Below are 19491 nucleotides of genomic sequence, written 5' to 3' on the forward strand. Positions count from 1 at the left end.
AAGCAAAACCAAAACAAAATTTCTTATATAAAAATGAAAATTATATTAACTTTTTAATTCCAAACATTTCAAACTCAGAAAAACCCCAAGAATTTTGAAATTCCAAGTCTTCAAATGTTTAAAGTATAAATATATTAAAAATACTATTTTCTTAGCTCGTGAAATCAGAAAATATTTTTCTTTTTACCTAAATCCTAAAATATAATGTCAATCTTACCAATTAAAATTCCGGGTTCCATATTCGTAGTAATAATCCTTAGTTCGCCTAATCCCAGTAGCGAATCGGTTCGATTTCGATAAAAGTTAAAACATAAAACCTATGCTTTTCAAGGTCGTCACGAATTGATTTATAAAATCTCGTTGAATCACATGGAGCACAATTCGGGTTGTTTGTTTCGGTTTGATTGATTTGATTCGTGGAATGGCAACTGATATCGCCACATTCCGTTTTTTACCACTTTCGCACCTTTTTGTTTTGTTTACCGTTTCGTTTCGTAATATTTCGCTTTAATTGCTAAAAGTCGAAGGTGCGCCAAGAAATTCTAGAAAATTAAATACGAATTGCAAAATGCCGAAAATTTAAGTTGACACCTGTTTTGTTTGCTTTCTTATAAGACATTGTGTTGATTTTCCCACCAACAAGCAAACAAACGAAAAATAATAAACTTTTGCGCATGCGCAAAGGCGAAAATAAACAAAAGAAAGCGTGGAGGAAACAGAGAGAGGGAGGAGAGCGGGAACTACCGTTAGGATTTTCCACTGCTTTTAATGAGTTTTCTTGTTTGTTTGCCTGCCATTTGTAATTTTAACAAGCTGCGTTGTTTACCTATTTGATTGTTTTATTTATTTTTTGCCCTTTCTTTATCAATTTCTTGTGAGATACCACAAATCACACAGGTGCTCCCTCTCTCTCTCTCTTGCTCTCTCTTTAAAAAACAAACACCGGTTAAAGGGGAACGTTGGAAATGGCCGGAACAGGCGGCATAAAAAGCGAAAACCAGAAATGGAACGTGTGGGAAAGTGGAACAGACAACACTTTTGTTGTTGCTATTGTGGGTAATTTGTGAGTCAAAGAATCAAGAATGTGTGTATGTGTGTGTTTGCTGGAAAAAAAAGAGTTAAAAGCAGCCAAAAACTCATTAAAAACCAAGGTAAAACCTTAAATTTGGCACACCGAATGCAAATTCCTGCACTTGCTGTTTAAATTCCTTCGATCTTGCTATTATTTCTGCACTTTTGTTTAAACAACTTGTGGCTCACTCACACACACACACGCACAAATTCTACACCTTGAACTTGTGTCAGCTTTTTTGCTATTTTTTATTATCTGCTCACTTTTTGCTGGCCACTTTCTTTGCACTCTTCAATTAACTGCCTTTTCTGGCTATTAATCTTTCAGAACCCGCACTTTTGGCAGCCAATTTGGGATTACTTTTGCTACTCCTCTTCTTCTCGGCTTAAAACGACGGGCGCGCATAAAAAACTATAAACTACATGTCGTTTTTCCGGCGCGTTTTAAGTCTTTCCACTCCGAGGTCCAAAAGCGATCTGAAACGCGATCGGGAAAACATATAGACACTCAGTCGCTCTCTTCGAACGATGATCTTATTGGAACTCACTATGGGGCATTTGACCTGTTTTTTTGGCCTTAATTAATAATTCCAAAACAAAGCAACTTTTTTGAGTTTGGTTTTTAGAAATATGTTTATAATAATTAAATACATCTTTTTGAGCAAAAATTAAACACTATAATAAATTTATTCAAAAAAAATTTTTTTTTCCTAAACCTACAAAAAAAATTTTTCTTTTATGGTTTCTAATAATGAAGAAATATATTAAAAAAAAAACAAAAAAACCTTTTTTTGAAAATTTTCTTCTTTGAAGAGATATTCCCTTTTTCCTGTAAAATCCAACATTTTTGTATGCCAAATACTGGATATGCCGTATAAAAAAATATTTTCCATGAAAATAAGAAGCGGAATGTTTTCAAATCAAATATAATGGTATGGCGAATACTTTTGCATTAAATTTATTTAACATTTCATCTTACAAAACAAGAAGAAGACAAATAAAGTGTTAATTTGACCATTTTTGGCAGTGCCGTAAAAACTGAATTTCTCTTAAAGTCGCAAAAAGTACACATTAAGACTGGATGTCCCGAATCGAGAATTGACCCCGCTTTAAAATGATTCAACCCACAGGCTCAACAAATTTCAACATTTCTTCTAATCTCTATTCAAAGTTAAACTTTCTTTTTCCAAACCTTTAAGAGAGACTACTTGGTATATGAAGCCATTGCTACAAATACACTCACGAAATAAGCATCACAGTATTATTAACATGAAGTAAAGACAGTTTTAATGAATATCCATTTCAAATTTTATGGTTCTACGTCTTGTCGTTGAAGAGATATTAATTTATATATGCCCTGCAAAATCAAGCAAAGTTTGAACACGTTGTGTTCGCTTGCTGCGCCTGACTTTAACAGCTGTTATTTTAACATTGGACTGTTAACTTAACATTTGCGGTATGTAACATTTCATTTTGATCTATTCTTAATACGTTTCCAATAATGTTTCAAAAATTTTAATACTTGTAAAAAACACATTTATGCCAAAAAAACAGGTCAAATGCCCCATAGTGCAACTGGAGAGAGAGCGCCAAAGCGCGCCTCAAAACGTTTTATTCCAGTCGTTTCAGCGCTCAGAGAGAGAGAGAGAGAGAGAGAGAGTGGATGAGCCCCTATTGGAATTCAATTGGAATCGAATCGGAATTTATTGAAGGGCTGAGCACAAGATCATTTGCAAGAATAAGACCTAGATTTTAAAAGTAAAATATAAATATACTCTTTTTGTTAAATCCTGTTTTAGTAAAAATATTACAAACTATTGTCAAAACTTAAAAATTGTAATGTTCTTGAGAAACTAAAGTTGAAATAACAAATAAAAAGGGGTTGGTAGATATTTGCAATCTTGATTTTAAAAAATAAATTATGTTTAGATATAAAGAATAATTATTCATCAGACAGGTTTAATCAAAACAAATTAACACCTATACGTTTTTTCAAAATGTTAAGAAATTTAAGAAATTTTAAAAAGTAGGGATTTTTTAAATGATATCAAAATTTATTTAGAATGTAGACATTATAATGTCAGAAACAATTAATAATTATAAATAATGAAATAATTATAATTAGTTAAAATGCATATAAAAAATGTTGTAAATTTCGAAACAACCCTGAAAATGTAGTAGGAAACCAAGCAGACGTTGTTATAACCTTCTTTGTCGAAAAACCTACCATTCAGAAAACACTTTCGGTAAGAGCTCTTCTCGAAATCAAGCCCAAAAAATTCATTTTCCGGCACGAAAAAAAGGTTTATATCCTGAGACAATTAAAATGTCCATGAATCTCGGATGCAAGGAGTTCCTGCGAGCGATTCCGCCCCAGATTTTGCGACGCGGCAAGGCTGACTACAGCAAAACGATTTGCAATCTGAGGATCAACAAGGAAACCAAGGTTCTAGTGCAAGGATTCACTGGCAAACAGGCCACTTTTCACTCCGAGGAGTCCATCAAGTATGGCACCAATATTGTGGGTGGTGTGAATCCCAAAAAGGGCGGTACGGAGCATCTGAAGAAACCCGTTTTTAAGTCCGTGGCCGAGGCAGTTGAGAAAGTAAAACCAGATGCCACGGTGATCTTTATACCGCCGCCATCGGCCGCCGAGGGAATTTGCTCGGCCATCGAGAGTGAAATTGGTCTGATTGTGTGCATCACCGAGGGAATTCCCCAGGCGGATATGGTGAGGATCTCGCAGATGCTCAAGTGCCAGGAGAAATCCCGCCTGCTGGGACCCAACTGCCCGGGAATCATCTCGCCGGATCAGTGCAAGATCGGCATAATGCCGGGTCACATTCACAAGCGCGGAGTGGTGGGCATAGTCTCCAGATCGGGAACCTTGACCTACGAATCGGTTCACCAGACCACCAATGTGGGTTTGGGTCAGGCCCTTTGCATTGGCCTGGGCGGAGATCCCTTTAACGGCACGAGCTTTATCGATGCCCTCAAGGTCTTTCTGCCCGACAAGGAGATCAAGGGGATTATAATGATCGGTGAGATCGGTGGATCGGCGGAGGAGGAGGCCGCCGAATATCTAAAGGAGCACAATACGGGATGCGAGGCCAAGCCGGTGGTTGGCTTCATCGCCGGTCAGACTGCTCCGCCCGGCCGTCGTATGGGTCACGCTGGCGCCATTATTGCGGGTGGCAAGGGGGCGGCCAAGGACAAGGTCGCCGCCCTGGAGAAAGCCGGCTGCCGCATGACCCCCAATCCCTGTCATCTGGGGACCACACTTCTCGAGGAGATGATCCGCCTGAAGCTGGTGCCCAAGCCAGATGAGAAGAAGAAGGCTCAGGCTGGCAAGAAGTAGGAGTGGCGGAAAAATATTTTGGTCTCTTCAAAAATCAAACTTATAGGTTTTAAAAAATATATAACTAAAAGAATGTATAAACGGCTCAGAGAGTTAATATAATAAAATTTTTTAAGGGCTTGGCAGAAAGATTTTAAAAATTTTATAGCATCAAAGCTGTTTCCTAATTTCAACCCACTAAAATTTCCGCACCTTTTATTATTTCCAAACTTTTCTTCTTTTCTGTATACCAAAGTTTTGCCCGCAGTGACGTTTTATCTTGGGTCTCCTATCAAAAAAAAAGTTTCGCTTTTTAAAGCCTACAACAAACACTAGATAAGGGAGAAATATTTTGGCCATGGCCAAGACGGCAAGCAGACTCACCCATAGTCTTCACGCGGAATTCTTCGTAGTCCATTAGCGGGGGCGTTTCGGCTCCTCGGACGGTGTCCAGAAAATCCTCCTCGCTATAAACAGAGTCGTAATCGCTGGGATCATGCATTATATTGGTTTTTATTTGGCTGATTAAATCAAATCACTGATAGACACTCAACACTGTTGTATACTCTCGGGCAGCAGGGAATATTCACAGGTATATTACACAGGTGACTTAGCTGGGGAAATATACTTTTAAGAAAGGCACGGTTGCTGCTGCAGTAATTGCAGTTCAAAGAAAAGACCCGGAAACACTTGAGGGGATTTTATGGCACCCCAGAGCCACCGATAATGGAGGATCGAGAACCGAGAGCACCGACAACCGTATGCGCTTCCAATTTAAACACGACTAAGGCGAGCCGAGGGTTTTCGCCGCTGTTCTGCGTTCTCAGCTAATCAAGAGCAAATACTACGAAGGCTATCAAAAACAACAAAACAAATCTACTGGCTGATTAGAATATCAAGTAGTATAACAAGTAGGAGCTCTTTGATGGAGCCTGTGGAATAAAGGATACCTCTTACTATTTAAATTTTGATTTTGATTACTAGTCATTAATTAGAAAAAATATTTAATATTATCATTATTAAATACAGCTTTCCTTTCAAAAAAGACTTTTTAATGCTAGAACATTTTGGGAATTATAACGTTCTATAGGACTTGAGTACATTTTTTTCAGATAAGGTACGTTAGAATTCCACTTAATAACGACCAAATGATTCCTTTGGCCTGTTACTCCCATTACTTTTCTAAGAATACCAGGTATAAAAACATACGCTTTTATTTGCACTGAGAGCGCGTGCTATCTCCGCTCTCACTCTCCCCCAGCGAAAGTAATTATGGGGAAGTTCTTGACGGCAGCGAGTGCAAGTGAGACAGAGCAAATATCTTATCGCCCGTGTATAACTTGGACTGAGATAGCTTACGACTGTCGACCGCCTGAAATTCCTTCAATTAATTAATGCATTAGAGTGATAGCCGTACATTAAAATTGTTAAGGTATAGAGTTGGCAGAGAACTATCAAAGAAAGAAATTCGAAAAATGCCCATTCCTCAAAATAGTTTGATTAGGTCGTTAATAAATTGAGCGATACGAATCTTGAAAAATTAATTGGTAATAGATGTAACTTTTGATTAATAAAGGGAAATGTAAATTAAAGATGTATATCAATGAAAATCATTTTTCCATTAAATAAAACACACATGATATTTCGTTTTTAAAACAGCACACCAAAGAAATAGCATCATTGGAATGTTAAAAATTTTATTTAAATTTCTTTTCGTCTCTTGCTGTATGGTTTTTCTGCAATTCTAATTGTAATGCAATTACACATAGATTCGTTTTGCTTGTAGTGTGTTTTTCATCATAAAACTCGAATTCTTTCGTTTATATTTAATTCAAACTTTAAATGTTTTTCGTATTGCAAATAGTTTTATATAGCATTTTTTTGTTTGATTTTTGAAGAGCAATTTGTCTCTTGTTGCTGGAGTATTTTGTTCGCTACGATTTTTCAGTAACTGATATGTTTCGTTTACTCGTTTCATTTAAATATATTTCAACTATTTCTTGTGTATTTTGTTTATTGGTGGTTTTGTTAGTTCGTAAAACTTCTGGCAAATCAAATTCCAATTAAAAAATGATCTTTACTTAAATATTCTCAAATTAAATGCAATGAAGCTTGTTTCTTGTTTTTTTTTTGTATAACTCGTTTTTGTTGTATATTGTTGAATTGTTTCAGCGTTTTAAGAGTTCAATGGGTCAGTTTTGGTATTAAAACCCTGAAACAAGTAACAATTAATGTAAATAAGATCCAATAGAAGATAATATTTTAAATTAAAATAAATAAATATCATTTATAAAATTAACTTTGGTGTGTTTACCCATTTATATTTATATATAATTTTCTTAACGTTATTTCAACTTTTTTTCGTCTTCATATTTGATATGTCTTTGTTAATTGATATGTTGCATATATTTTGTGTTTCATAGATTCTTGTGTGTTTGTAACTTTTGCAGTTTTGTTTCTTCTTTTGTAAGAGATCTGCTGATATGTATGCGATATAAGTTCAGTGGCTTATAATTAAGAAATGTCTATGTTTTGTATATAGCATTTGTATATTCAATTTTTAAAAAATATTCACAGAGAAAAAAACGTTTTTTTTTTTTGATTTTTAATTTTTTTGCAGATATTTAAATTATTTAAAATTTACAGGCGAATATGTTTTGATGGAACCCAAAAAACAAATTATCACTTTGTTGTTTTTTTTTTTCTTGGATGGTTTTTCCATTTCATTTGCATCGATTATGGAATACGTAGTTTGTCTCCTTTATTTACATGGGGCATTTCCTCACTTCCTTTTGTTTATCATATACATATGTATATATATATATATAGTTCAATGGATCAGTTTCTGTTCATTATCATTCTTTTAATATTACTCTTGACTTGTTTAAGTTTCTTTCGAATAAATATCTATTCATAAATATATATTTTTTAAATAGACGACTATATTAATTAAAATGATTTGGTTTCGTTTTATTTAAATAAATAATTTAGTTTACTTTTGCTGTAGTTTTAGTATGATCTATCAGCTAATTCAAGGTACTTATAACTCCATTATTTTTTCGGTTTAATCTAAAGAAATTTCTTTTAACGTTGGGTTCTCCATTTCTCCTCCGATTTCTATTCGTTTTAGTTACTTGTTACGCTATCTGGTCAACAATTCCGTGCTCCGTTTAAAGAATGTTTGAATTAGAGAATTCTTAGACTAGTTAGTAAGGTGTTTAGGTTTTTTGGGGGCCAGTTTCTGGTTCTGCTTAGATAATATTCCAAATTGTTTGGGTCAGTTTTTGTTCTTTGGCAAATTGAAACTGGCCCTCAAAAAGTGAGAATCTCATTTTGGTTACAATTTGCTTTTGTGTGTTTTTTTTTCTTCTAAGAAATTTATATATGTTAAGAATTGAGTAAAGTTGTGTGTATTATTTCCAAATTAAGGTTAGGCTTTATAATTACTTGTTTTGAATATATAACTTGAGATATCTCATTGATATTTTCTTTAGACACCCAAAACGTTCCGTGAATTATGCAACTCAAAACCAATTAATTTACTTCTGCACAGTAGCTCGACATTTTAGTTCCTATGATAACGTGTGTTTAGCTTATTAATTGATTTACTTGTAATATCTGAAACATTGAAGATTTTCTTCTACTGGAAACAACAATAGCTGCAGGGCTTTCGCTACATTTAATGACTAGAACTAAACCAGTATTCCGTATTTTATAGTATATAATTAATAGACGGTTATCGAAAGAAGATAAGTGTACTGGGTAAGTACGTAAGAAAGTGGTTGGAAGGTTCTTTACTGATAGCCTCGGTTGCTGTTTTGCATTCATTGTTCTTTAGGGACTTTAGTGTGAATACCTTAAGTGACGGATCTAAGAAGCCTTGAAACACTTTACATCAATAAAAAAGTTCAATAAATGTATACATTTATATGTTTCAGAAAAAGTTCGTTATATAAACATTGATATTTTCTTTTTTAATTTGTAGTTTTTGTTTTTTCTTTTCTCTTTTTTACTTTTTGCCAAACGATCCTGCTTCCACATTTTATTTTTCTACTACTTATGAAGTTTTTTCTGCAATGTTCTGAAGTTTGCGCATAGATTTTCTCAAAATAAATATAGATCGCGATAGAAACGCAACACATAAAGAAAGTCTAGGAAAGAGCGCAGAAAGTTGGGAGAAAGCTTGAGATTTGATTTTCGGTATATAGAAGCCGATTTGTGATCGAAATTTTTGTTGTTCTTGCATATATATTTGTATTTTCTCTTCGCGCCTTTATTTTTTTGTAGCTTTTTCGTGGACTTTTGCAATTTTTTTTAGTTTTTGGTTTGCTTGATTTTTGTTTTTCTATAAAAGTGTTTGGAAAATGAAAATAAATAAACTTAAAAATTGATTAAAAAGGTTTTTTGGAAAGCAAAATTATACTCAAAAATAGAGTTTGAGAAAATATCTTTTGGCTGAAATGGAGTGGGCTGGGTGGGTGTTTTCTTGTAGTCGGACGATGAGTGTAGGTACGTGTGTATCGGAGTAATTCGCACTTAATAATTGTAATTATCGTAGGGCGTCCCCAAATACGAATAGAAATTAGGATTGATGGGCTGTGCGTGTGCGTAATAAAATCCAGAAGCCGGATCTGGCGCTACTCAGTCGAGGAAGCCGGTGTTGACCAGCTTCTCCAAGAAGAACTTCACATCACCGAGCTCCGAGTCCTTGATGCCCAGCGACTTTAGCATGCCGAGATCCCCGTTCTCCACCGCCATGAAAACCGAGCGCAAGTGTTCCAAGTCCGATCTGAAAATATAAGATGCAAAACCAAACAGAATTAGTGGGGTTAATTTTCAGCTTGCTTGTGATTAATGGCAAAACTTAAATTAAGTTTGCCTGGCAAACGACTTAAGCCACGGCAATGGAGGGTCTTGTGCAAGGGAGAAAGCAGCCATCTGCAGTCTCTAAATGCTATTTAGTTCGCGATGGCTCTTGGGGTTGGAAAGAAAAATATCGCTACCTTGGTATTATACATTAGTTTTTCCTATGTCAATATAAAATAGTTTAATTATTAAAATATTTTAGGTATACTGTATTTTAATTTAAAAATTTTAATTATCACTGAAGGTTACTGCTACAAAAATGTTGTAAAATCATAACATTTATTAGAATTTCTTGCCATTAATAACGCTTAAATACAATTTAACCTTTTCTCTATTTTTCTAACTTTTAGCCCACAGTGAACTTAAATAATGAGAAAAACCCCCACAAACGCACTAAACCAGACACCAACATACACAACCCACATAAACACATACAGGGACAAGTTTTAGCTTTGCTGCGGTGGGTCTCAAATTATTCGCTTTGCTTAATTAATCCCTGCAGGTAACGTGCGGCTGTTGCTGCCCCTGCTATTGTTGGTTCTGTTATTGTTTTCGTGGTTGGTATCCTGGGGTGTCCTTTGACCCCAACCGCCCCGACTTTGCTCTTTTCTATACCCACATATTTTGCTGCTTGTTGCGGCTGCTAGATAAACTTCATTATCATCAGCATAATTAGAAATGTGAGTGGAAAAACCTAAAGTCGGTACACAGAAACTGAAAGCTGGTAAAAAAAACTGTAATAACTGGAGTTTTGAAATCACTTATTAAGTTGCCTAAAAGTATGCAACAATAAATATTAAGTCAGAATTTAATGAAAAATGCAGCGTTTTTTAAGCTCATAAGTTGAGACAACCTAATAAATGATTTTAAACATTAAAAACCCATAAACAAGTACAGTAATTTCTAAGATTTTTCTCTCTGTGCAGCTGAGATGGGTAAGCAAGAGTGCAAAATACACATTAATAACATTTGTGCGTGTCTTGTGGTTCGAGTACATTCATTCAAATCCATCCCGCCCTTCGTCCCCTCTTTCCCCATTTCTCGGATAGAGACTTGAGCTGGGTGGAGTGACATTATGACACTTGGGCGATTAATTGCCTTGATGAAATTGTGTAAATTTCGAGCGTAGCCAGACAAACGAGGCCCTCTTATATTTCATCCAACCCCAAGGCCCCCCTAATTCTCCAGCTTTTTTGTGTCTTGCTAATTTATCAACATGTGCGTGAAGGCAAATATTTTCGTGTCCTTTTGTCTGGCCCTCAGGTCCTGTTGAGATCCTGTTGCCTGCATGGCCCACAGTTTTATGATTATTATTATTGCCACTCCAACTCACCTTGTGGGTCCCATTTTTGTGGTTAGTTTTTGTTGTACTAATTTAATGAAAATTTTTCTTTCATGTTCTGTGCCTTTCTGTTCTCACTCACTCGCTCGATGTTTATATTTGGCCATGCTTGTTGTTTTTTTTGTTAATTAAATTTTTGCTTTGTTTATCTTGGAAATTGTAGCATGAGGCTGCTAGGAGAGAGCCTGAAGTATAATGTAATTAAGGCAGCTGCAAACACATGTTTGGGCCTAGCAAAGCGTAGTCGACAGGGTTAAAGCATGACTTTTAAAACTTAAGTTTACTAACTTGGAAATAAAGTCAAATTCTATTAAAAAATGTTTAGATATTTTTTGTAAGCCTGTGTCACTTAATTATTTTTTAAAATATATTAGTTTTGTATCATATTTAAATTCTAACATGACAACTTTATTGAAATATGTTCATGCCCTTTTCTGCCTTCCATTAAATCATCAAAGTAAACTCATGTCCCAAAAGTCCTCTCTCTGTTTTTTTCCCCATTTCAGAAATGAATTCATTAGGCAGAGACAAATATTTTGTTTGCTTAGGACAAGTCAAGCAAATATTATGAAAAACACTGTAGCCATAAAGAATCTGTTTATAAAATAAAACCAACGAAGAGCAGGAATATGATAAGCATGAACAACATATTTTAAAATTTCATGACACTTCTTGTGCATGCTGTGTATGTGTGTGTGCTTGCCTTGAAGCCGGCAAATTTTATTATTCCAGCAGCCACAAAAATAGCTAAACAGAGAAAAGGGACTCGAATCCACGCTCACAACCAGATGCAAAGATAATAATTCATGGGACAAGGACAAGGACAAAGGCTGGCCTCTGGACTTTCACTATAAGTATAGTTCCATCGGAATAAAAGGATTCCCCACAAAGTGAAAATAGCCCAGGGCTGTGCCAAAGTTTCTTAAAGAGCTTCCATTATTTATGTAACACAGACCAGCTTAGAACCTGGGCTAAAATTATGTTTCATGCTCGAAAAGCAGCTGACAAAAAGGGGAAATAATTTCGCTTTTGGGGTTCTGTGGCAGCCAAACAACCAACTCAAGCACACAAATTGCACCCGAGAGCCACTCACTGAAAGAAAAGCTATTAAAGAAATGTCAGAAAAAAAACCAAACTAGTTTTTATGGCCAGTAAAGAGCAAGGTACTTAAAACAGTTTTATTTCCTTGTATGTACTAAAAGAGAATATTATTTTTCCCATTCTATGGTAAAAGGTATGCTAAAGGTATAAAATATAAATACCTATGTGTAATCTTTTAATTACTAAGTGATTTAGAAGCTTCTTAATTAACTTTCAATGTAAAATATAATAGTTATAACGTATAACATAACGTTTATTTAATTTCATTGAATGTTAAATATAAAAGTTATAACTTATAACATTAAGTTTAGTTAATTTCATAGATATACAAATAACACTAGTTTACTCCATATTTTTTTAAATTTTTTTATGTTTTAACTACACCAAGAAGAAAAAATTCTTTTCAAAATCGTTAAAAAAAATTTATTAAAAAATTTGGTTTACTTTTTTTTTTGATTTAGTGGCTGTAAACTAGTCTTATCAGCATATCTCCAACATTTTTATTATTTAGTTATCTGCTATTGATGTTTCTCAGTGTATAAACTACCGAAAATTTTGAAACGCAGTAGAAGTGGATAGTTTATGGCACGGGTACTCACCTCATTAGATGAAGGGCAGCGCCAAAGTCCTCAATCGTTTGCGACTCACTCAAAGCGATGGCGACCTTGTCGACACCGCCCAGAGGTGAAAGGGCATCACGTGCCTTGCTGCCGAAAAGTTTCTCCAGGTAATTGGGTCCGTGCGAGGCGATCAGGCTCTGGAGGAAGGATGCAGTCTCCTCGACCGGCGGTCGTTTGGCTGCAATTAATAAAACAAACAAACGGCATTTTTATCGGTCACAATTATATAAAGTTTTCGGGGATGGCGGTAAAAAAGTAATTAATAAACTACAGCCCTGATTACTATCGGCTTAATGCATTTGCATTCATAATTTATTCCCATTTAAATTGATTTTGTTCATTAAGCCGACAAACAATGCGACATCCATATTCCATTGCTGATTAATAAATGAGAAAAACATTTTTACTTACAAGTTATTAAAGTGGAATTTAACCTGCCAACATATTCGTTAATTTTTTTACTGTCTGACAATTTCCTAGGCATTAATATTAATAGTAAAATTGCCGCCCGTTTCCCATTTCAGATTCAACTTTAAACGCACGCGTGCATATGAAATTAGTCCTTGCTCTGAAATGAATTATTTAGGGGGTTTACTGCAAAGGGTGGAGCGTCCGGCGAGATTTGATATTTTCGGACAATGCTGAAGCTTTTTAAATATTTAAATGGCAATAAAAAATCACATTTACGTAAAACGCTACAAAAAAGTGAGAAACTTTTTTAAAAGTTTCACATAGTTTTTGTTGGTGATTCGGACTTTGTTTGGTTCTACTTTGTTTTATGTAGTTTAAATGGAAAAGGTAACGTCAGTATGAATATGTAAAGGGAAACCATTTGTTTAAATTTAAAATTTAATTAAAAGAGATTTTGCACAATAAGAAGTTCACTGATTTCGTGAGCAGAACAAATATTTCAATGTTGTGTGGAACACAAAAAATATACAAAGTTAAATTTATTTTGTTTGCAATTAAGCGGAGATTGAATATACAATTCGGAATATCGTAATGAATGAATTTCTGCAAAGGTAAACTGTATTTTTTATATAAAAAGGAAATTCTTTTAATAAAAGATATTTTTTACAAAAAGGGCGATGTTCATTTTGAAAGTATTAAAATTGTAAAATGAATAAAGTTCTACAGTTGAATTTAAATATATTTTTTTTATTTATGCTAGAATTAAAGCTATTATATTTTGCCAACTGAAACCCCTTTCGGGGATTTCTTTCAGCTCGAGGCACTTGCTCAGCATAAAGGAATATATATTTTTCATTTCGTTTTCATGCTCCTGTTGAATAAGTTTTTTCCCATTTATTCACATTTCTCCCATTTCGCCTTTTTCCTTTGTGTATTTATTTGTGTTTTTCTTTGGCTCCAACAAACATTTATGGGTCAGTCAGTGAGTAAGTCAGTGAATAAGTCAGTCATTCAGTCAGTCAGTCAGTCAGTCACTCAGGTAGTCAGTCACCCAGTCCGCAGAGTCAGTCATGCACAAAGGGTAGACTTTACGGTGCTTGGCGTCGCTTTTTTAACCCACTGACTGCACTTGTTAACCCACGGGTGCACCACCATCCTTCCCTTAACCCGCTCACTCACATATGCTGGCATTTTTAATGGCTGCAAGGACACGTATGTATCTAGATGGGTCTCTTTTTCTCCTTCTTTTCGATGTGTGTGTGTTGATACAGTTACTGACTGTATTTGTTATGCAAATGGCGACGTTTGCAAACCATTTTCCCCTTCCCACATTTTTTTTGTACTTTTCTTACCCTTTAGTTATGGGGTGACTGTGCGTTTTTGTTTTAATGACATCAAGATTAATGTGCACAATTAGCTGCGCATGTGGTTCCTAATGAAAATACCCCTTTTCAAAGTTTTTTCTATTAATTATAGCTAAGCAAGAACTCATTTCGTGGCTGGAGCTTTAAAAAAACTAAAATAAATTTAGTTCCAGGTATTTAGTATAATACCATTTACCCCTTTTCGATAAAACTCATAATTTAAATTACAGACATTTTTCCTAGGAAACCCACGAACAAAATTAATTAGTACCTTAGCTTCTTTTTAAGCCTCTCCTTCAGAGATTGTGAATAGGAGTTAAACTATTAAAAAAAAATGACAAATAAGTCTCATTTGATTTATTATTTTAATAAAATAAGTAGATTTTAAATTTTTTATTAAGTGCAGGGTTTTAATGTTTAAATAAAACTATTGAGCACAGTTTTATTAACAAAATTAAAATAATAATTTCCAAAACACTGTAATTTATTGCGGTGATATTTTCTCCTAATCAAATTATTGGGTATTTTAAAATCGAATCTGCGGGTTAACCCTCTTCTTTACTCTTCCGTTGAGTCGTCTACATGAGCTTCGGTGCCTCCATGTATTGTGTTCTTTGCTCGGGGGACCGAACTCAATTGGTGGGTGGGGATGGGTGGCTGTGGGAGTTTGGATTGTCGCCTGTTGTTTGCCTTTAACTTGTTACATATTCCGGACGATGTATATCAGCAGTTTAGATTAAGTCTACGTGGCAATTCTGCCCCCGAATTCCCTGCCAGCATGGGTTAACATTTTTTAAACTTTCTCTACTGCTTTTGGCTGATAAAATGTATGCAAAATTATGCTAATTTCCCAAGGGTATTCGAATGCAGCGTGTTAAAACTTTTTCGAATACTTTTTGTTGCAATTTAACTCGTTGTTCTTTATTTGTGTTCCCTTTTTATTTGCCAGCAAATGATGGTTCAGTATAAGAACATGAGCAACTTTAATACAATATTTTTACCTTATTTGCATATATGGAAAAAACCTATTATCAAAAAGGAGATTAAAAATTTCCTTTATGGACGTGGAACCTTGACTTTAATTTAGAGCGTTTAAGTATTAGGAACATATATTTTTTATTGCGCTTTTAAAGCCGTTTAAAGTTTGTATTTAATTCTAAGATGATTTGGTAGATTATATTCTCGATAATGAACCCATTAGGTACGATTTTGTCAGCCTCAATATTGAGACTATAAGCCCAACTTAGTAATTAAACAAGTGATGGTCCAAGCAAAAACTTGGCCTTAAGGGTTCGTTTTGTCTTTCAACTGTTGCCTGGCTGCCGAATAAAAGAGGAGTTGCCGGCTAAAGGAGGAGAAAGTGAGGATAATAACGAGAAACTGGGCGAATAATTTATCAAAGACCGCCGAGGTTGAAGCAATAACTTAGGCCAGCGCCAAAGCAGCCGACACTTCCTTAATGATTTCATTGTCGAAAAATAGTTTTTTTTCTCCGTTCCAACCCCCCGAAACAATGGCGGAAAACCAGGGAAATTTATGCTATTGTGCCTGGAACTGGCGGAGAATAAGATAAAGAGAAGGAAAATTGGGGGAGGGAAATTGGGTGGGAGGTGCTCTGGTCTGTTGGCTTGTATCTCAACTTTCAGGCAACTGAATTGGTAGCAATTAGCAGCAACAATTTGCTGTTTGGCCTCAAGTTTCGCATTTCCCGTTGTTCGGTTGGCTCAGCGGGTGGAAATCTCTCCGCCGCCCCCGTAAAGTAAAGTTTTCCGCCCAATTTGTGCGGCCTTTGTTTGCCTGTGTGTCGGTCTGGGTAACGAATTTTATAATTTATCACGCGAATTTTCCCATCCATGACATAATTAGGAGAACTTTAAAAAACTTTCACAGCCATTACTCTTCCTTCTTTTTCGATCTTTTTAATTCACTTTATATTATATATATGTATCTATGTAAAGTATCCTTTATCGATTATGGAAACACAATTAATTTTTTCTTCTTTTAATTGCTTTTCAATTTGAGGCAATTACTTTGGTGATTGCAATCAATTTTCCGTCAAAAGGCAAATGTAATTGATATGGCAAGGCATAAAATGAGGACCGGATTTTAATTAGCAAGAGCGTGAGTCATTCTATAAATATAGACTAAAATTGAAAATGGTGGGTACCTTTTAGTAGGCACGAAAAAATAATATAACTATTATAAAGGCCAAAATAGTATGATACAACATTATTCATATTTAAAAGCCACTTCAAACTCATAAATCAGAAAACTTTAACAAGATTCGTGGGACAACCTTCGTTAGCCATTTTGACGAGAAGCTCATTTCCCTTGCACTTGAAACTTGGCCCAAAAAAACTCAGTTTATGGACAACGAACAAGCGGATAAAGTTTTCGGAGATTTTGTAAGAAAACTTTGCTGCAGCTTGGACTAATTTGATTAGGTGGCAGTGAGAAGCGAGCGCCGCAAAATATGCTAGAATGCAACACGGCCAAGTCAAAGTTTTCGTCTCGCTTTTGGCTAGAAAATTCATTTCTGGCCCTGACACGACACTCTTTCTGCAGTATGTTTCAGGTTTGGTTGCTCATTTCCTAATCATTTCCCATTTTTAACCTTATTTAGGCAGAGTTCTTCTTTGTGAAATTCCCTTTGCGTATTTGGAAGCTTCAATGAAGCCTGCTAAAACGAATTATTAATGGCAAACGTTGGGCATTCAATTAGAAGCCAAAGTTCAAATGGCAATCTCTGGGTTGGCAACATGACTTACCCGCCGTACACAGACGCATGTCCTCATCATATCCGTCAGAGCAATCGGGTGCACCATCGCATAAATATTGGATGGAAATGCAATTACCATCTCCGGGACACTTGAAGGGCTCGTACGGATGACAGGCTTCTGCAAAGGGAAAATGAAAAATATGTTTGTCATATGTTTGAATTGTAAAAAGTTAAAAAAAGAATTGTTATATCAAGAGCTTAAAGCTAGATAAAATATTTGTACATTTAACAAAAAACACTGCACAAACAAACTGCTTATGTTTGCACTGTATAAGCGGATTTGCTTACCAACGATTTAATTCATTTATTTATTTTTTTTGTTTATTCTCTGCAATGATTCAGCAGGCTTAGTTGAGTTGAACGGAATTTATTAAATATTTTTTTATATATTTCACAACTTGGATCCTCATTAAATTCTTGATAAATAGTTTTGCTAACCACAAACTGTTCATTATTAAATATAAATTCTATAATTGGTTTTTCTAATTCAAATTGAATGTTTTCATGAAAAAAATCTTTAATTTGTATAATTAAATACAAAACAAGAAAGGAAGCTAGCTTCGGCCAGCCGAAGCTTATATACCCTTGCAGATCATTCCTATTAATTAACAAATCGCAAAAATGTTCAATTTTCTAATATTTCTCATTAATTTTCCGATCGTTCCTATGGCAGCTATATGATATAGTCGTCCGATTTTGATCAAACTAAAATTGAAATTCGGAAATATTTAAAAAGAGTCATATCCTAGAGTAGAAGATAATACAATAAAAACCAAAGAAGCTAGAATTTATTTCCTATTACTTTTCCATTAATTCACCGATCGTTCCTATGGCAGCTATATGATATAGTAGTCCGATTTTTTAAATATTTAATTCGAAATTCAGAAATATTTAAAAAATAACATCCCCAAAAGTAGAAGGTAATATTTCAAAAAACACCGAAGCTAGAATTTTTTTAACGTTTTCTTTTCCGATCCTTCCTATGGGAGCTATAAGATATAGTTGTCCGATCCGGTTGGTTCCGACATATATACTACCTGCAATAGAAAGAAGACTTTTGGGAAAGTTTCATCCCGATAGCTCAAAAACTGAGAGACTAGTTTGCGTAGAAACAGACAGACGGACAGACGGACAGACGGACGGACAGGCGGACAGACGGACAAACGGACATGGCTAGATCGACTCGTCTAGTGATGCTGATCAAGAATATATATACTTTATGGGGTCGGACACGTCTCCTTCACTGCGTTGCAAACTTCTGACTGAAATCATAATACCCTCTGCAAGGGTATAACAACCTATTAATATCTATATATAAAATTAATTTATTTGTGAGTAGGATTTATTTGCAAAACTCATTTCTTTTTTGTTGCAATATTGAATGAGTGTATTAGAGCTTACCAATCATTGATTGAAAGGTGGCTTTGTTTCATTTTTTAAAAATTTAATTGTTTGCCCAGATATGGCATTTTAATTAGTAAAGAAATACAATAAAATTATATTTTTTCTTATGACTATGTTGTGAGTTTAACAAAAAAGTATTCAATTTAATTTATAAAAAAAAACAAACAAAAGCCTAAAACCAAATTAAAAAGCAAATAATAAAGAATAAAAATATCACGAAAATGTTATCTGACAATTAAGCAAATTAATTTGCTTTCATGTTGTTTATTGTTTACATTTTCCCTCGCAATATTTTCGCTGTTCATAAAAAGGCGTTAAGGAAGCTTTCAGTTTTATTTGGGGGTTGTAAAAGAATGAAAAGGAAAAGGGCTTGACGTTGTTTCCCCTACAAACCCACCCAAAAAAAACCCCGAACAAAGAGAGGAGCAAGTTAATTGAATTTATTGTTTCTGCTTGTGCCAGAACTCAACATATTTCATACAGTTTGTTTTATTTTTTTGTGAAGCCGAATCTGCAGGCTTATTTTTGTATACATCTCTCTTTTCTGGCCGAGGCAAATTGGTTTTATTAGGCTCTGCACGTGGGAGCGCAACAAATTTTTGGAAAAACAATTTTCATTTTCCAACGCCATTTCCCACGGCTCGCAATTGTGGCCTAAATCCCTACCGCAAACAAAAACGTTGGCTCTTTGGCTTTTGTTTTATGGCTGCCGCAAATAAGTTAAGCATTCAAAAATATCAAATCTGTTTTGGCTGAGCAAAAAAAGTTTAATTTAATTTTCTGCCAAAGGAAATATTCTTTGCGGCAAACTTCTGTCCTGACACTTGACATATTTTTCTATTATAGTTCGGGCGGAGTTTTCGTTCTTCCGTTTATTTTTTTTCTATCTATTTTTGTAGGAAAGTTTTTGAGGAAAAGCATAAAAAATAAACTCGAAAATATTGTTAGTAAGTTAAGTATGACTGCAGAAAAATATTAAATAATTTATGAAGAGGTGGGAGTTTTATTAAAGCCCTAATCTTGTCACCTTGGCCAGCGTAAAGGTGAAAGAACCTGGCGGGCATTACACATACGCACCGTGGGCACGCGCGAGACAAGTTAATTTCGTGTGATTCATTATGTTTCGGTTAATGTCAAAACAATTGGAATTTATGTGCTCGGCACCACTAATTGACAGGCCGAGGGATCCAATAAGT

The 19491-nt window shown here is 34.9% G+C and overlaps 3 protein-coding genes across 16 annotated transcripts in view; 1 reads left to right on the forward strand and 2 right to left on the reverse strand.

Annotated features, from left to right (window-relative positions):
* Dys (Dystrophin) overlaps positions 1–4996 on the reverse strand; it is a 152198-nt gene extending 147202 nt beyond the window's left edge. For 3 of the 14 annotated variants that reach the window (XM_070216825.1, XM_017151717.3, XM_070216828.1), the window contains exon 1: positions 4793–4994. In XM_070216825.1, the coding sequence (XP_070072926.1) occupies positions 4793–4910 (118 nt within the window). In that variant the 5' untranslated portion in view covers positions 4911–4994. Of the gene's footprint in view, positions 1–217; positions 543–1158; positions 1272–1335; positions 1552–4792 lie in introns of those variants that run through there. The other 11 variants (XM_070216821.1, XM_070216820.1, XM_070216827.1 and 8 more) reach the window with 8 other exon arrangements.
* On the forward strand, positions 3278–4560 carry Scsalpha2 (Succinyl-coenzyme A synthetase alpha subunit 2). The gene has a single exon (XM_017151728.3). It carries the CDS (start codon positions 3398–3400, stop codon positions 4427–4429), a length of 1032 nt encoding a protein of 343 aa, XP_017007217.2. The 5' UTR covers positions 3278–3397; the 3' UTR covers positions 4430–4560.
* A 1054-nt stretch (positions 4997–6050) lies between the features above and the next one.
* The window catches only part of LOC108064313 (IDLSRF-like peptide), a 41741-nt gene continuing 28300 nt past the window's right edge, over positions 6051–19491 (reverse strand). The window contains exons 3-5 of the mRNA XM_017151803.3: positions 16881–17009; positions 12317–12515; positions 6051–9197 (exon numbers count right to left, since the gene is read on the reverse strand). Coding sequence (XP_017007292.2) covers positions 9050–9197; positions 12317–12515; positions 16881–17009 — 476 coding nt within the window. The 3' untranslated portion in view covers positions 6051–9049. The remainder of the gene's footprint in view (positions 9198–12316; positions 12516–16880; positions 17010–19491) is intronic.

Source organism: Drosophila takahashii, chromosome 3R (genome assembly GCF_030179915.1).
Source record: "Drosophila takahashii strain IR98-3 E-12201 chromosome 3R, DtakHiC1v2, whole genome shotgun sequence".
Lineage (NCBI taxonomy): Eukaryota > Metazoa > Arthropoda > Insecta > Diptera > Drosophilidae > Drosophila > Drosophila takahashii.